The sequence below is a fragment of the Aotus nancymaae genome, unplaced genomic scaffold, assembly GCF_030222135.1.
Source record: "Aotus nancymaae isolate 86718 unplaced genomic scaffold, 86718_ANA_hifiasm-v0.15.2.pri h1tg000049l, whole genome shotgun sequence".
In the NCBI taxonomy this organism is placed as follows: Eukaryota; Metazoa; Chordata; class Mammalia; order Primates; family Aotidae; genus Aotus; species Aotus nancymaae.
The window spans coordinates 26,682,010-26,695,000 of NW_026988463.1; the positions used below are offsets into that span (position 1 = coordinate 26,682,010).

The 12,991-nt window shown below is 58.2% G+C and overlaps 2 protein-coding genes across 3 annotated transcripts; one reads left to right on the forward strand and one right to left on the reverse strand.

Moving 5' to 3' along the window:
• The first annotated feature begins 214 nt into the window (after positions 1–214).
• APOBR (apolipoprotein B receptor) lies at positions 215–5,080 on the forward strand. The gene is made up of 5 exons (XM_064362611.1): positions 215–365; positions 717–1,802; positions 2,331–4,124; positions 4,209–4,480; positions 4,567–5,080. The coding sequence occupies exons 1-5, from the start codon at positions 309–311 to the stop codon at positions 4,634–4,636; spliced, it is 3,279 nt and encodes a 1,092-aa protein (XP_064218681.1). The 5' UTR covers positions 215–308; the 3' UTR covers positions 4,637–5,080.
• Positions 5,081–5,462: 382 nt separating this feature from the next.
• Positions 5,463–12,990, reverse strand: IL27 (interleukin 27). 2 transcript variants are annotated; one of them, XM_012464578.3, is made up of 5 exons: positions 12,844–12,990; positions 9,885–10,057; positions 9,702–9,800; positions 7,949–8,107; positions 5,463–6,024 (listed from the first exon to the last, which is right to left on the reverse strand). In XM_012464578.3, the coding sequence occupies exons 1-5, from the start codon at positions 12,872–12,874 to the stop codon at positions 5,767–5,769; spliced, it is 720 nt and encodes a 239-aa protein (XP_012320001.2). In that variant the 5' UTR covers positions 12,875–12,990; the 3' UTR covers positions 5,463–5,766. The 2 variants fall into 2 exon arrangements, with proteins under 2 accessions (XP_012320001.2, XP_012320000.2); XM_012464577.3 differs by lacking the exon at positions 12,844–12,990 and having other exon boundaries at positions 9,885–10,728.
• Position 12,991: the final 1 nt, after the last annotated feature.

The window sequence follows — 12,991 nt, forward strand, 5'->3', positions numbered from 1 at the left end:
TCCCCTCCCTCCCCCTTCCCCACCCCCAGCTCTAAGGACTCCTGCTTCCAACTCGTCCTTTCCGGCCTCTCCCTTGCCCTTTATTTCCAAATGAGCGCCTGAGTCCCTGTGTGATGTTCACCCATTTCCAAGGCTGCAGTGGGGGTTGCTCTGGGCATCGGGGGCCAGGGGCAGGGCCCAGGGTGGGGACGTGTCAGGGAGACACAGGGGAAGAGGAAGTGTCTTGGGTCCTGGGGAAGACTGGCTTGTCTTGGTGGGTGGGGACAGTCATTATCAGCTTTCTGGACACACGGACAGAGACAGACAGGATGGACTTTCTCCGGCTATACCTCCCTGGGCTGCACCAGGCCTTGAGGGGGGCACTGGTGAGAGGGGCAAAGAGCTGCCCGATACTTGCACCCTGTTTCTTGGGGCCTCACCCCTGGGCACCTCCCCTGGGGCCCTACCTTTCCCCTCCTCCCTTTGGTCTCCTCGGACTGGAGATTGCTTTCTTGGGATCAGGCAGGCTCCAGCCTAATCATTCTAAATTTCAGTCCCCACCCCCACACCAGCATCCTCATACCCCTAATCGATGCCCTTTCTGGCTACTTCTGCAAATCTTCTTCTCCTCCCAGATCCCAGGACCCTCTTCCTTAACCTGGGCTCCTCCAGCCAGGGACCCCCGGGAAAGCACTGGGACTCCCCTTAATGCCTCTCCCCTCCCTCTTTTTTTCTAGGATTCCCTCGGCACCTTTGTCTCCTACCTCTTGGGAGACACAGTCCCCACTGTAGAGCGGGAGGCGCGGGCGGCTGAGGAACTGGGGGTGGTGGCAGTGGGAAGGACAGGGAAGACTGTAGAGGAGGAAGCCCAGGAGGCCCTGGAGGGCCGGAGAGGTGGCCAAAGCCAGGGGGCTGGACGGCTGAGAGGGCCTGGGGAGGACGGAAGACGTGAAGCAGGAAGCTCAACTGTGGAACAGACCTGGGGCTGGGGAGATGGCAGCTCCCATGGGTCCCAAGCAGAGAGGCAGGACAGTGGGGCTGGGGAGGCAGCCAAGGCAGCCAGGTGCCAGGAGCCAAGTGCCCCCTTGGAGGCCAGAAAGAAGTCCAAGGTAGGGTCTAGGGCTTGCCAAGACAGGAGCGGCCAGGCCCAGGAGAGGCAGGAGCCCGATGAACAGGAAGTGAACAGAGAGGAGAGGCTGAGAACCTGGGAACAGGAGGAGGAGGAGGAGAAAGAAGAGGTCAGGGCAAGACAGCCAGGGATGGCCAGAGGGGTGGAGTCAGAGTGGACCTGGCACAGGGAGCGGGAGGGGAAGGCTGGTACCGGCGGGACAAAGGTGGCGGGGGACAACCTGGATACTGAGCAGGGGATCAGGGAGGCAGATGCCGAAGAAACTGAGGGGCCTGGGGCTGAAGGGGCTGGGAAGGGAGAAGAGGTTGCGGTGGTGGAGGAGGCCAGTGAAAGAAGAAAGGCACAGGGGATGTGGGGCCCAGGGGCAGAGTCTGAGGACTGGACAAGCTTAGGCAGAGAGGAGGCTAGGACAACTCCAGGTAGGGAGGAGGCCAGGATAATTTTAGATGGGGAGGAAGCCAGGACAGCCTCAGGCCAGGAGGAGGCCAGAACAACCTCAGGCAGGGAGGAGGCAGCCTCAGGAGGTGAGGAGGCCGGGACAGTCTCAGGAGGTGAGGAGGCCGGGACAGCCTCAGGAGGGGAGGAGGCCGGGATAGCCTCAGGAGGAGAGGAGGCCGGGACAGTCTCAGGAGGGGAGGAGGCCGGGACAGCCTCAGGAGGAGAGGAGGCCGGGACAGCCTCAGGAGGGGAGGAGGCCGGGACAGCCTCAGGAGGGGAGCAGGCCGGGACAGTCTCAGGAGGGGAGGAGGCCGGGACAGCCTCAGGAGGGGAGGAGGCCGGGACAGTCTCAGGAGGGGAGGAGGCAGCCTCAGGAGGAGAGGAGGCCGAGATAGCCTCAGGAGGGGAGGAGGCTGGGACAGTCTCAGGAGGGGAGGAGGCCGGGATAGCCTCAGGAGGGGAGGAGGCAGCCTCAGGAGGGGAGGAGGCTGGGACAGCCTCAGGAGGGGAGGAGGCAGCCTTGGGTGGAGAGGAGGCAGCCTCGGGTGGGGAGGAGGCAGCCTCGGGTGGGGAGGAGGCTGGGACAGCCTCAGGTGGGGAGGAGGCAGCCTCAGGTGGGGAGGAGGCCGGGACAGCCTCAGGTGGGGAGGAGGCAGCCTCAGGAGGGGAGGAGGCAGCCTCAGGTGGAGAGGAGGCAGCCTCAGGTGGGGAGGAGGCCGGGACAGCCTCAGGTGGAGAGGAGGCAGCCTCAGGTGGAGAGGAGGCAGCCTCAGGTGGGGAGGAGGCCGGGACAGCCTCAGGCAAGGAGGAGGCTGACTTCTTAGGAGTCAGAGAGACAGAATATGGAGCAATCCCAGGAGAAAGGCTCCTAGAGGCTACTGGAAAAGTCTGGGTCCTAGAGGAGGAGGGGGATGAGGAGAGAGAGGTTGAGGTGAGCCCTTTCCCCAAACAGGCCCAGGCCCTGGGCACTGAGAGAATGGAAGAGGCCGCTGAGAGCCAGACAGCAGGGAGGGAGGTTGTGGGAGGCCAGGAGGCAGGGGAGAGCTTTGAGGGTCAGGCCGACCTGCATGGGAAGGAGGCCGAGGTGAGTCGGCACTTGGAGATCAGGGCTGACCGGGCCGGGCTGGAGGAGGTGGTACAGGCAGAGGAGGCCCAGGAGGAGAGAGGGAGCAGTGGGGACCCAGCGGCTGAGCTGCCCTCTGATGGAGAGGCTGAAGGAGCTGCTGACTTGAAGGCAACCCCAGAGGCCAGGCCTGAGGAGGAGCTCACAGGGGAGGAGAGTGAGGTAGCCCAGACCAGCTGCAGCGCCCTGGGGGCGGAGTGGGGTGGTCTCACACACAGGGTCTCCATAGGCCAGGAGCCTGAGCTGATGGGGGGTGCCCAGACCCCAACCAAGCAACCCGAGGAAGGGTGGGCAGGTGAGGCGGAGCTCTGGGGAGTTCTCACCCTGAGCAAAGAGGAGAGGAGCCTGGAGGCAGGTCCCAGGCTCGTGGGGTTTGTAAAACCTGAGGCCTCCGAAGCTTTCCCAGGAAATACCCAGGAGGAAGCGGCCCATGGTGAGCAGCGGGAGGAGGAGGCTGCAGGAGGCCAGATCCCGGAGGCTGAGGCTGAAGGAGACCGAGAGTCCGAACTGCCAGAAGTCCCAGAGGCAGGTGGGGAGGGGCCGGCATCCAAACACAGGGGGTATGGAATTGAGGAGGGAGAGACGTCTGTCTCAGAGAACCAGGAGCTGCACGGAAGCACAGGGGCAGACTCAGGGCCAGGCCAGTCACTGGGAGAGGCCTATGCCAGGGAAACCAAGGAAGGGAAGGCGGAGGCCGACAGGCCACCTGGGAGAGGCTGGAGGCTGCAGGCAGCAGCTGTGGGCCTCCATGACCATGAGGACACACAGATTGGCTCCGTGGCTGCTGAGATTATGGGGGGTGAGGTGGTCCTAGACGTCAGCGCTGCTGGTGCTGGTGAAGCTTTGGAAGGGGCGCTTGGGCAAGGATGGGACTCGAAAGAAAGGGAGGAGGCAGCAGCAGGAGAGGATGCAGGCGGGCAGGAGTTTGGCCTGGAGGGGTCAACAGAGGAAGAGGTGACTGGCAGAGGCGGCCCAGCAGAGGCTTTTGAGGCCAGGGAGGGAGAGCGTGGGGGAGGGCGGGTAGAGGCCAGGGAATCTGCAGGTGCAGAGGACAGCTGTGGACTGGATGGTGCGGGCTCCCACACAGCTACAGCAGAGGGGACAGGAGCCATGGTGGAGGCTGGGGGGCTTTTAGAAGAGCGGACGCTGTTGGAAGAAGAGGCTGCGGGATGGCAGGAGGGAGAACAGAGGGAAGACAGTAAGGGGCGGCGTGGGGATCACCACCCCGAGGGAGAGCCACCAAGGCTCCTTGATGCAGAGGGTCTCACGGTGACTGGGGGCCGGAGGGCAGGGGCCGAGGAGACTGAGCCAGAAAGCCTGGAGGACATCAGGGGCCAGGAGGAGTGGCCGACATGCCAGGCCCCTGCAGAAGCTACACCGGGGTCACTTGGGAATGCTGAGACAGCTGAGGCCATCGGCAGTGCCAGAGGAGGTGCTGCCAGCAGCTGGAGCGAGGTGAGGGCTCCTGATGGGGTCTGGCAGGGACCGAGTGGAATCCCCAAGCTGGCCCCATTGTCCTCCGTGCCCCTTTTCCTGTAGGCTCTGCTCCCCGGATCCCTCCTAGATGTCTCTGTCCCAAGGAGCCGCGTGCACCTCTCGAGAAGCTCCTCGCAGCGTCGCTCGCGGCCCTCTTTTCGTCGGACCCTGGCCCTAGAGCAGCAGGAGGAGCCCCCAGTCCCCAACCCTTCCGAGGAGGAGGAGCCGTCGGCCCCTGAGCAGAGACTCCTCCAGCCGGAGGAACCCCACGAGCCAAGCCCTCCAAGGCATGATGGGACCCCGGTGCCAGCCAGGAAAAGGCCCCTGGGACACGGGTAAGCACAGGATGACTCAGCTGGGGTGGGGAAGAGACCTTGGGCACCTGGGGAGCTGTTCTCACGGGTCTGACTTCTGCCTCCAGGTTTGGCCTCGCGCACCCTGGCATGATGCAGGAGCTGCATGCCCGTCTGGGCCGGCCCAAGCCCCAGTGACTGAGACCCGGCACCCTGGAAGCCAGGCCCTGGGTGGGGACCAGAAGCCTCGCTTGGACGCCACTGAGCCGTGCTCCCTCTGCCACTGTGGACGCACCCTCTCCACCCTCCGGGCCTCAGCGTCTTGGTGTATAATTCATGGAGCAGGCAAAACCAGATGTCTGGGAAGACCTTGAACTTGAGTCTGATTCTCCAGTGCAGGCTGGTGGACCACCTACCCCACTGAGACCACCTCTCAGGGTTCCTGCCGTGGTTCCTCCCCAGCCTGAGTCAGCTGTCTGGACTGCAAGGAGGCCAGGCACAGGGTCTCACGCCTGTCACCCCAGAGCTTTGGGACACCAAGGTGGGAGGATCGCTTGAGACCAGGAGTTTGAGACCAGCCTGGGCAACATAGCAAAAGACCCCATCTTTTAAAAACAAAATTAAAAAATAGACTGCAAGGAAGACTGAGACAGAAGAGAGACCATTCTCCTTATAGGCTCCCTCTCCGACTCCCTCTCCCCAGCCCACCTCCCTGCACCAAGACCCTCAGAACTGGGTGAGGTAACACAGACCTCTGGAGTCAAGGCCAGTCCAAAGGAAAGCGGTTAGGAGGGCATAAGGAGCACTGTTCAGAGTCAAAGACGAGCTGCCTTGAGCTTCCAGTAGCTCAGAACTCTGCTGGTTACTGTGGCAACTGCCTGGCTGAGCAGGACATAGTAGGGAAGGTGGGCCAGGGACCCCAAAAATGTAGGAGCAGAGAGGGGTTCAAGATGGTTAGAGGTTGCTAACCCCATTCCAGGCTGCGCTGCCCTCTGGGTGTCAGGCAACCCTTCCCCGAAGAGAAGCGGAGGCCAGGGTTGGGTGAGAGTGTTTTATTAGGCACCCAGCATGAGGGCTCTGCCCTTGGAGGACCAGCAGGCCCCGAGACAATAAATAAACCATCATCTCCCTAAACAATAAATAAGTATCCAGGAAATAAATAGCTGGCGAGGACTGGAGGGGCTTTGAGTTAGTGGGTAGCGCCTGGGGCAGCAGGCTGGAACAGCCTTTCCTTGTCCAAGGCTGATGATGTGGAGGCTGCTCTGATGCCAAGACTCCAATCCTAAAGTCCTAAAGGGTGAGGGGCAGGGGGCTAAGAAGCCACCCCATCAGGGCTGGGGGCCCAGTGTTGGGAACCCCAGGGCCTGGACTGGGTGCCCGGCCTTGGACAGCAACAGCAAGTCCCGCACGGCCCGAGATAAGACGAGCTCCAAGGAGTGCAGCAGGCGGTAGGTGGAGAGGAGCTGGGGCCAGGACACCTGCGCCGGCACCTGCAAGGCACTGCCCAGTGCCCCTGGGAGCAGCCCCTTCCCTTCCTCCTCCTCCTCCTCCTCCTCTTCCAGGAGGTGAAATCCTGCAGCCCGCATCTGTGAGAAGAAACCATGGGTCAGGGAGGGGCCAGGCAGAGAACTGGAGTGAAATCTCATTCCCTATTCGTGCCGAGCGGCTCCTAATGACGTCACTGAACATAAGGTCAGGATTTCCCCGGGACATTCCCTACGTGATCCTCCATGATGTCACCCGCTAGCGCATCCTGCTTAATCTTTCGGTTTGAGAAAATGGAAGTCAAGGAGCATGAGGATGCTCACAGAGCTAGGTCACCCCAAGGACGGCCCTGGGGGCTGCGGCTCAGGAAGTTTCTCTCTGCTGTTAAGGTTGCTCCTGGGTTGGGCCAACAACAGGCAGAGGGTGACATAGCTCAGTTTCCCTGCTGCTTGCTCTTTCCTTTTTTTTTTTTTTGAGATGGAGTCTCACACTGTCACCTGGGCTGGAGTGCAATGGCGTGATCTCGGCTCACTGCAACCTTCACCTCCCGGGTTCAAGCGATTCTCCTGCCTCAGCCTCCTGAGTGGCTGGGATTACAGGCACCTGCTACCATGCCCAGCTAATTTTTTGTATTTTTTTTTAAAAGAGATGAGTTTCACTTTGTTGGCCAGGCTGGTCTTGGACTCCTGACCTCGTGATCCATCCACCTCGGCCTCCCAAAGTGCTGGGATTAAAGGTGTGAGCCACTGCGCCCTTCCCCTCCCCTTCCCTCCCCTTCTGTTCCCTCCCCTCCTCTCCCCTCCCCTTCCCTTCTGTCTCAGTCTGTCACTCAGGCTGGAGTGCAGTGGCGCTATCTCAGCTCACTGCAACCTCTCTCTCCCCAGTTCCAGCAGTTCTCCTGCCTCAGCCTTTCGAGTAGCTGAGATTACAGACATGCACCACCACACCCAGATAATTTTTGTAGTTTTAGAGATGGGGTTTTACCATGTTGGCCAGGCTGGTCTCAAACTCCTGACCTCAAATGATCCACCCCCCTTGGCCTCCCAAAGTGCTGGAATTCCTGGCGTGAGCCACCACACCTGGCCCTGCTGCTTGCATTTTCTACTCTCATTTCATTAAGGGTAAAATTCTGATTTCCCTTTGAAAGGTTCTGGAAGATCTGGGTGACGTCAGAGAATCAGAGGGAGAAGGGAAACAGCAGGGCGCTCAGGACAAACCCTGAGTGACCTCACAGCCCAATGGCCTCCTGTTCAAGATGGAGCCCCAGGAGAATTCGAAGATTAAGGGGTGGCACCAGGGCCTGGTGTGGCTGCACGCACGTGCACACACACACACACATACACACTCACAGTCACACACTCACACAGACCAACACACACAGTCATGCTCACACACACACAGACCCACACACTCAGTCACGCTCAAACAGCCACACACACACTCACAGACCCACACACACACTCATGGACCCACACACACACTCACAGACCCACACACACAATCTCAGTCACACACTCACACTCATGGACCAACACACTCACACAGTCATGCCCACACAGAGCCACACACACATACTCTCACACTCATGACCCACACACATGTAGTCACGATCACACTCACATGCACAGACCCCATACTCACACACTCAGTCACACTCACACAGTCATGCTAACACACAGAGCCACACAGTCACAGTCATACAGTCATGCTCACACACACTCACAGAGCCACACACTCACAGTCACACTCAGTCACGCTCACACAGACACACAGTCACACACACACACTCATGGACTCACCCACTCACAGTCACGCTCACATGCACAGACACACACACACATAATCACACTCACACACTCACATTCAAGACCCCCACACTCGCACACTCATGGACTCACCCACTCACAGCCACGCTCACACGCTTACACTGTCACTCACACACACTCAGAACATGAGATCGATGGATGAGCCAGCGAGTCTTCTTTCCTGCATGGTCTGGGGTGGCTGAGGGTGGCCGGGCTCTACCTGGAAGCGGAAGTGCCGCTGCAGATCCCGGAGGTCCAGCCTCATGGCCCACAGCTGCATCTTCTCTGTGTTGGTCCAGCGGCCCTGGGTCCCCAGCCCTCCCAGCAGGGCATGGAAGGGCTGAAGTGTGGTAGAGAGGAAGCAGAGGCGCTCCGGGTCCTGAAGGGCAGGGAGATGGTCAGGAAAGGCCCACAGGCCAAAGATGGCCACGTCACACCCACCTCCTCCCTATCCGGGTCCCCTTCCCATTCCACACTACAGCCTCCAATCCATCCCCATAGCTCTTCCTAACCTGGGCCCAGCTCTGTCCCCATCCCATCCATCTCCACCGTCTAGGACCTCTGCCCCATCTGCTTTTCCAGCCTCCCTTTCACTCCCATGCCCATGATCTTCTCTAACCCACCCCACCTAGTCCCCACAGCACCCTCCACCCGCAGCCCTGTGCCCTTTCCTCCTCCACCGTCCCATCCTACCTCCTGCCACGCGTTTCCATCCCATCTCCAGCCTCGTTCCCATTCCTAACCCCAACTCCATCCTTGCTCCATGTGCACAGTCACTCTTCCCATCTCCCCATCCCATCTCCAACTCCATTCCAACCCCATTCCATTCCCTTCCCCACCAACAACCCCACCCCTTCTCCATCCCCTGCTTCATGTTCACCCTCATCTCCAACCTTCTCATCTCTGACTATCCGCAGTCTCACCCCAGTGCCACCTCCACCCCCTCCATGCTGCTGTGATCTCCACCTCCAGCCTCACTCTAGTCCTACGCCCGCCATATTCCACACCCAGCTCCACTCTGACCTCTTCCCAACCCCACTTCCTTATTTCCAGCTTCATCTTTATTGTTTGTTTGTATGTTTGTTTAATTATATATTTTGAGATGGAGTCTCGCTCTGTCACCCAGGCTGGAGTGCAGTTGTGCGATCTCATCTCACTGCAACCTCCACCTCCTGGGTTCAAGCAATTCTCCTGCCTCAGCCTCCTGAGTAGCTGGGACCACAGGCCCATGCCACCACACCTGGCTGATTTTCGTATTTTTAGTAGAGATGCGGTTTCTCTGTGTTGGTTGGGCTGGTCTCGAACTCCCAACCTCAGGTGATCCATCTGCCTCAGTCTCCCAAAGTGCTGTGATTACAGGCGTGAGTCACTGCTCCCAGCTAATTTTTGTATTTTTTAGCAGAGATGGGTTTTTTTCCTGTTGGCCAGGCTGGTCTTGAACTCCTGACTTCAGGCGATCGGCCCACTTCAGCCTCCCAAAGTGCTGGGATTACAGGCATGAGCCACTACGCCTGGCTGTTCATTTATTTTTTTTTTGAGACAAGGTCTCCCTCTGTCACCCAGGCTGGAGTGCAGTGTCATGATCATCATGATCATAACTCATTGCAGCCTCTAACTCTTGAGCTCAAGCCATTGTCCCACGTCAGCCTCCTGAGTAGCTAGGACCACAGTGGTCTGCACTACCGTGCCTGGCTAACTCTTAAAGTTTTTTTGTAGAGACAGAATCTCTCTATGTTGCTGAGGCTGGTCTTGAACTCTTGGCCTCAAGCAGTCCTTCCACCTTGGCCTCCCAAAGTGCTGGGTTTATAGGTGTAAGTCACAGTGCCTGGCTTTCATCTTTATGTCCAATGACATACTCAACCTCATCCAGGTTCTATCCCCGGTGCATCTCCGGCTCAATCTCCAGCCTCATCTTGCACCCTGGCCCCAGCCTATAGCGAGCTTTCCGCCCCACCCCACCAGCCCTCACTCACAGAGAGGCGGCGCCAAGCCTGGAAGGTCAGGGAAACACCGGGAAGCTGCTCTCCCAGGGGCAGGAGGTCCAGTTTCACTCCCGGCAGGTGAGATTCCGCCTGGAGGGCAAGGTCTGTTAGTGGGGGCCAGAAGGGATTGGGGGTCTGCCCATGCCCAGCACCAGCTGCATTAGGAAGACTTACAAAGCGGTGGGCCTGGCCCCGAACCTCGGAGAGCAGCTTCCTGGCGAGATGAAGGCTGACCGTGAACTCCCTCTGCAGCTCCTGCAGGCTCAGCAGGGGCCTTCCTGGGGGCCTTGGGAATCCCCAGACACCAGCTTGCACCAGGAGCAAGGGAAGCAGCAACAGGCTGAGCCCTGGAGAGATGGGGAGAGTTTGGACAAGATGAGGAGAGAGCTTGAGAACTCGGGGGAAGGAAGGGAGCATGCCTTTTCTGAGCCCGTGCTAGCTGTGAGCACGGTGCAGGCACTTTCACCAGCATCATTTCACTGCCCCCTCAAAACCACAATAGAGGCCAGATGCAGTGACTCATGCCTGTAATCCCAACAATTTGGGAGGGCGAGGCGGGCAGATCACCTGAGGCCAGGAGTTCAAGACCAGCCTGGTCAACATGGCGAAACCCTGTCTCTACTAAAAAATACAAAAATTAGTCAGACGTGGTAGCGCATGCCTGTAATCCCAGCTACGCAGGAGGCTGAGGCATGAGAATCACTTGAGCCCCGGGAGGCGGAGACTGTAGTGAACTAAGATAACGCCACTGCACTCCAGCCTGGATGACAGAGCCAGACTCCGTCTCAAACAAAACAAAATAAAACCCCACAATGCAGCCAGCACGGCCCTCATATGGCATCTCCATATGGAGTGCCCACTTTTGCAGAAAGACCAGAAGCCTGATCCTTTTCCTTTATTTTTTAACAGAGTTCTGTTCCATCACTCAGGCTGGAGTGCAGTGGTGTGATCACAGCTCACTGTAGCCTTGAACTCCTGGGCTCAAATGATCCTTTCGCCTCAGCCTCCCCAGTAGCTGGGACCACAGGGACACACCACTGTGCCTAGCTAATTATTTCTTTTTTTTTTTTTTTTTTTTTTGTAGAGACAGGGTCTCACTATGTTGCCCAGAGTGGTCTTGAACTCCTGCTGGCCTCAAGAGATACTCCTGCCTCAGCCTCCCAAACTGCTGGGATCACAGGCACGAGCCACTGTGCCAGGACAGAGGCTGGATTTTGATCCCCATAAACTCCCTTGGCCAAATGCCTTTTCCAGCGAGCGACCTGCACAACCACGTGTGGCAGACTCAGTGCTATTGTTCTCCCCATTTTGCGGATGAGGCTCAGTGAGGTTGACTTGCCCAAGGTCAAATAGCCAGAAGGTGGGGAGCCAGGACTGGATTCCAGATTTTTCCAAATGCAGAGCCCATGGGTTTTCCCCAGGGAATGCAGAGGGAGGCAGCCACCTGCCCCAGGAGTGGGCACACCATGTTCTGCCAGGGATTCCTTGGGCTCAGCCAGGCAGCTCTGATGGCTTGAACTGGCCATGTGGTCCCCAGGGATGGGCTGGCAATGCCCGAGGCTCTATCCCAGGGAGTCAAAAGGACAGGTTGGTCCAGCCTCCACACGGCAGGTGGATCCTGGCAGGGGAACCTGCCTGGGGAGAATCGACAATGTGGGAGTTTTGTTTTTTTTTTTAAAAAAAAGAGTCTCACTCTGTCGCCCAGGCTGGAGTGCAGTGGCACAATCTTGGCTCACTGAAACTTTCACCTCCCGGGTTAAAGCGATTCTCCTGCCTCATCTGTAATCTCAGCGAGTAGCTGGGATTACAGGCATATGCCACCAAGCCTGGCTAATTTTTTTCTAATTTTTAGTAGAGATGGGGTTTTGCCATTTGGCCAGGCTGATCTTGAACTCCTGATCTCAGGTGATCCACTCGCCTTGGCCTCCCGAAGTGCTGGAATTACAGACATGAGCCACTGCGCCCAGCCTAGAGTGGCTGAATTCTGAGTGTGCTTCTTGACCTGTTTTCCTGGAAAGAGGGGTAGGAGGTGGGGGCTCTAGGAAGAGGACAGCTTCAGCAATTTCCCGCTCAGGGAAAGGAAATCTAGCAAGCACAAAAGTTACACAGTTCTCCGCAAAACACAAACCAAAACTGACCCGAAGTCCATCCTGCTCTCCCTTCTCTCCCTGCCTCTTCCCTGTCCTCTCTTGATCTCTAACCCCTGGGCTTTGCTCTTCTAAATGTCCCCTTGATAAAGGTGAAGGGGAGCTTCTAGGGACATCCACCTCCTTCATGGACTTCCAGGTATGGTGGGCAATGCCTAACCTAAGATCTCTGGCATTCAGACTCCCTGGCTCGGAGGCCACTCGGACCCTCTGACATCCTGGAGATTTAAGGCAGAGTGGGGTTCTTCCTAGCTCAGTGCTGGGGACGGGAGTGGGTGCCCCTAGGCCCTGGTGGATCAAGCGCAACCATAAGTGAGATATGCCATCTCCTACCTGAGCTCTGGAGTCCCCAGACCCTCTCTTTACCCTCTGTAGCCAATCCTGGATTGTTGGCTCTGGCCTTTGAAGGTTCTGTCTCCGTCATCCAGCCTTTGGTCCCGACCTGCCCTACATGGCATGTTACCTTCTCCTCTGCCTACTGCTCTGGTTCTAGCCCCTGAGTTCTGCAGCCACCAGCCGCAGATTGAACCTCCTTTCAAGCATCAAACTAAAGACCTTTGGCCCAGTGAAGCTGCTGCTGATGCCTTGGTCCCAGTGCCCCACTCGTGCTAGTGCCTCCTTCTGCTCTTCCTCCAGCCAGCCCCATCCTCAGTCTTAGCCAAGCTGTTTGGCTTCTGCTTGTTCACTCCAAACTCTTCATTGATCTGCCTAGACCTGGTCCTTGTCAAATTGCTGGTCGAACCCTCCCCATTCCCGCTAGCCAAGGCTTCTTTCCCATCCTCTGCCCGGCCCTGGGTCAAACCACCACCCCACTGCCTCAGGGCCCCACCCGGTTACGCTAGCCTTCTTCCCATCCTGTAGCCAGCTGAGTCCTTAGTCTTGGTCAAGTTGTTGCTCTCAGCTCTCAGCCCCCATCTGCACCAGCCAAGCTCATCCATCCTCTGCCCAAACTCAGCCAAGCCCCCCACCCCTGGCTTCAAACTCACGCCAGCCAAGGTCGCCTGCCATCTGGTCCATGCCGGGGCCCAGCCTCTTTGGTCAGCCATCTCCTGGGTAGGGGGGGTCTTATACTGGGGGCTGTGCCCAGTTTCACTTTCCGTCCTGCTTGTACTTTCAGCTTTGTGTTCACTCACT

Bases quoted from the DNA above. Each gene is read 5' to 3' on its own strand.
- APOBR (XM_064362611.1), top strand. From the start codon at position 309: ATGGACTTTCTCCGGCTATACCTCCCTGGGCTGCACCAGGCCTTGAGG. The intron at 1,803-2,330 runs GCCGGGACAGCC...GGTGGGGAGGAG, and splicing joins CAGCCTCAGGAGGGGAGGAG to GCCGGGACAGCCTCAGGCAA. The intron at 4,125-4,208 runs GTGAGGGCTCCT...CTTTTCCTGTAG, and splicing joins CTGCCAGCAGCTGGAGCGAG to GCTCTGCTCCCCGGATCCCT.
- IL27 (XM_012464577.3), bottom strand. From the start codon at position 10,127: ATGCTCCCTTCCTTCCCCCGAGTTCTCAAGCTCTCTCCTCATCTTGTC. The intron at 9,801-9,884 runs GTAAGTCTTCCT...CTTGCCCTCCAG, and splicing joins GGGGCCAGGCCCACCGCTTT to GCGGAATCTCACCTGCCGGG. The intron at 6,025-7,948 runs GTAGAGCCCGGC...TTCTTCTCACAG, and splicing joins AGCGGCACTTCCGCTTCCAG to ATGCGGGCTGCAGGATTTCA.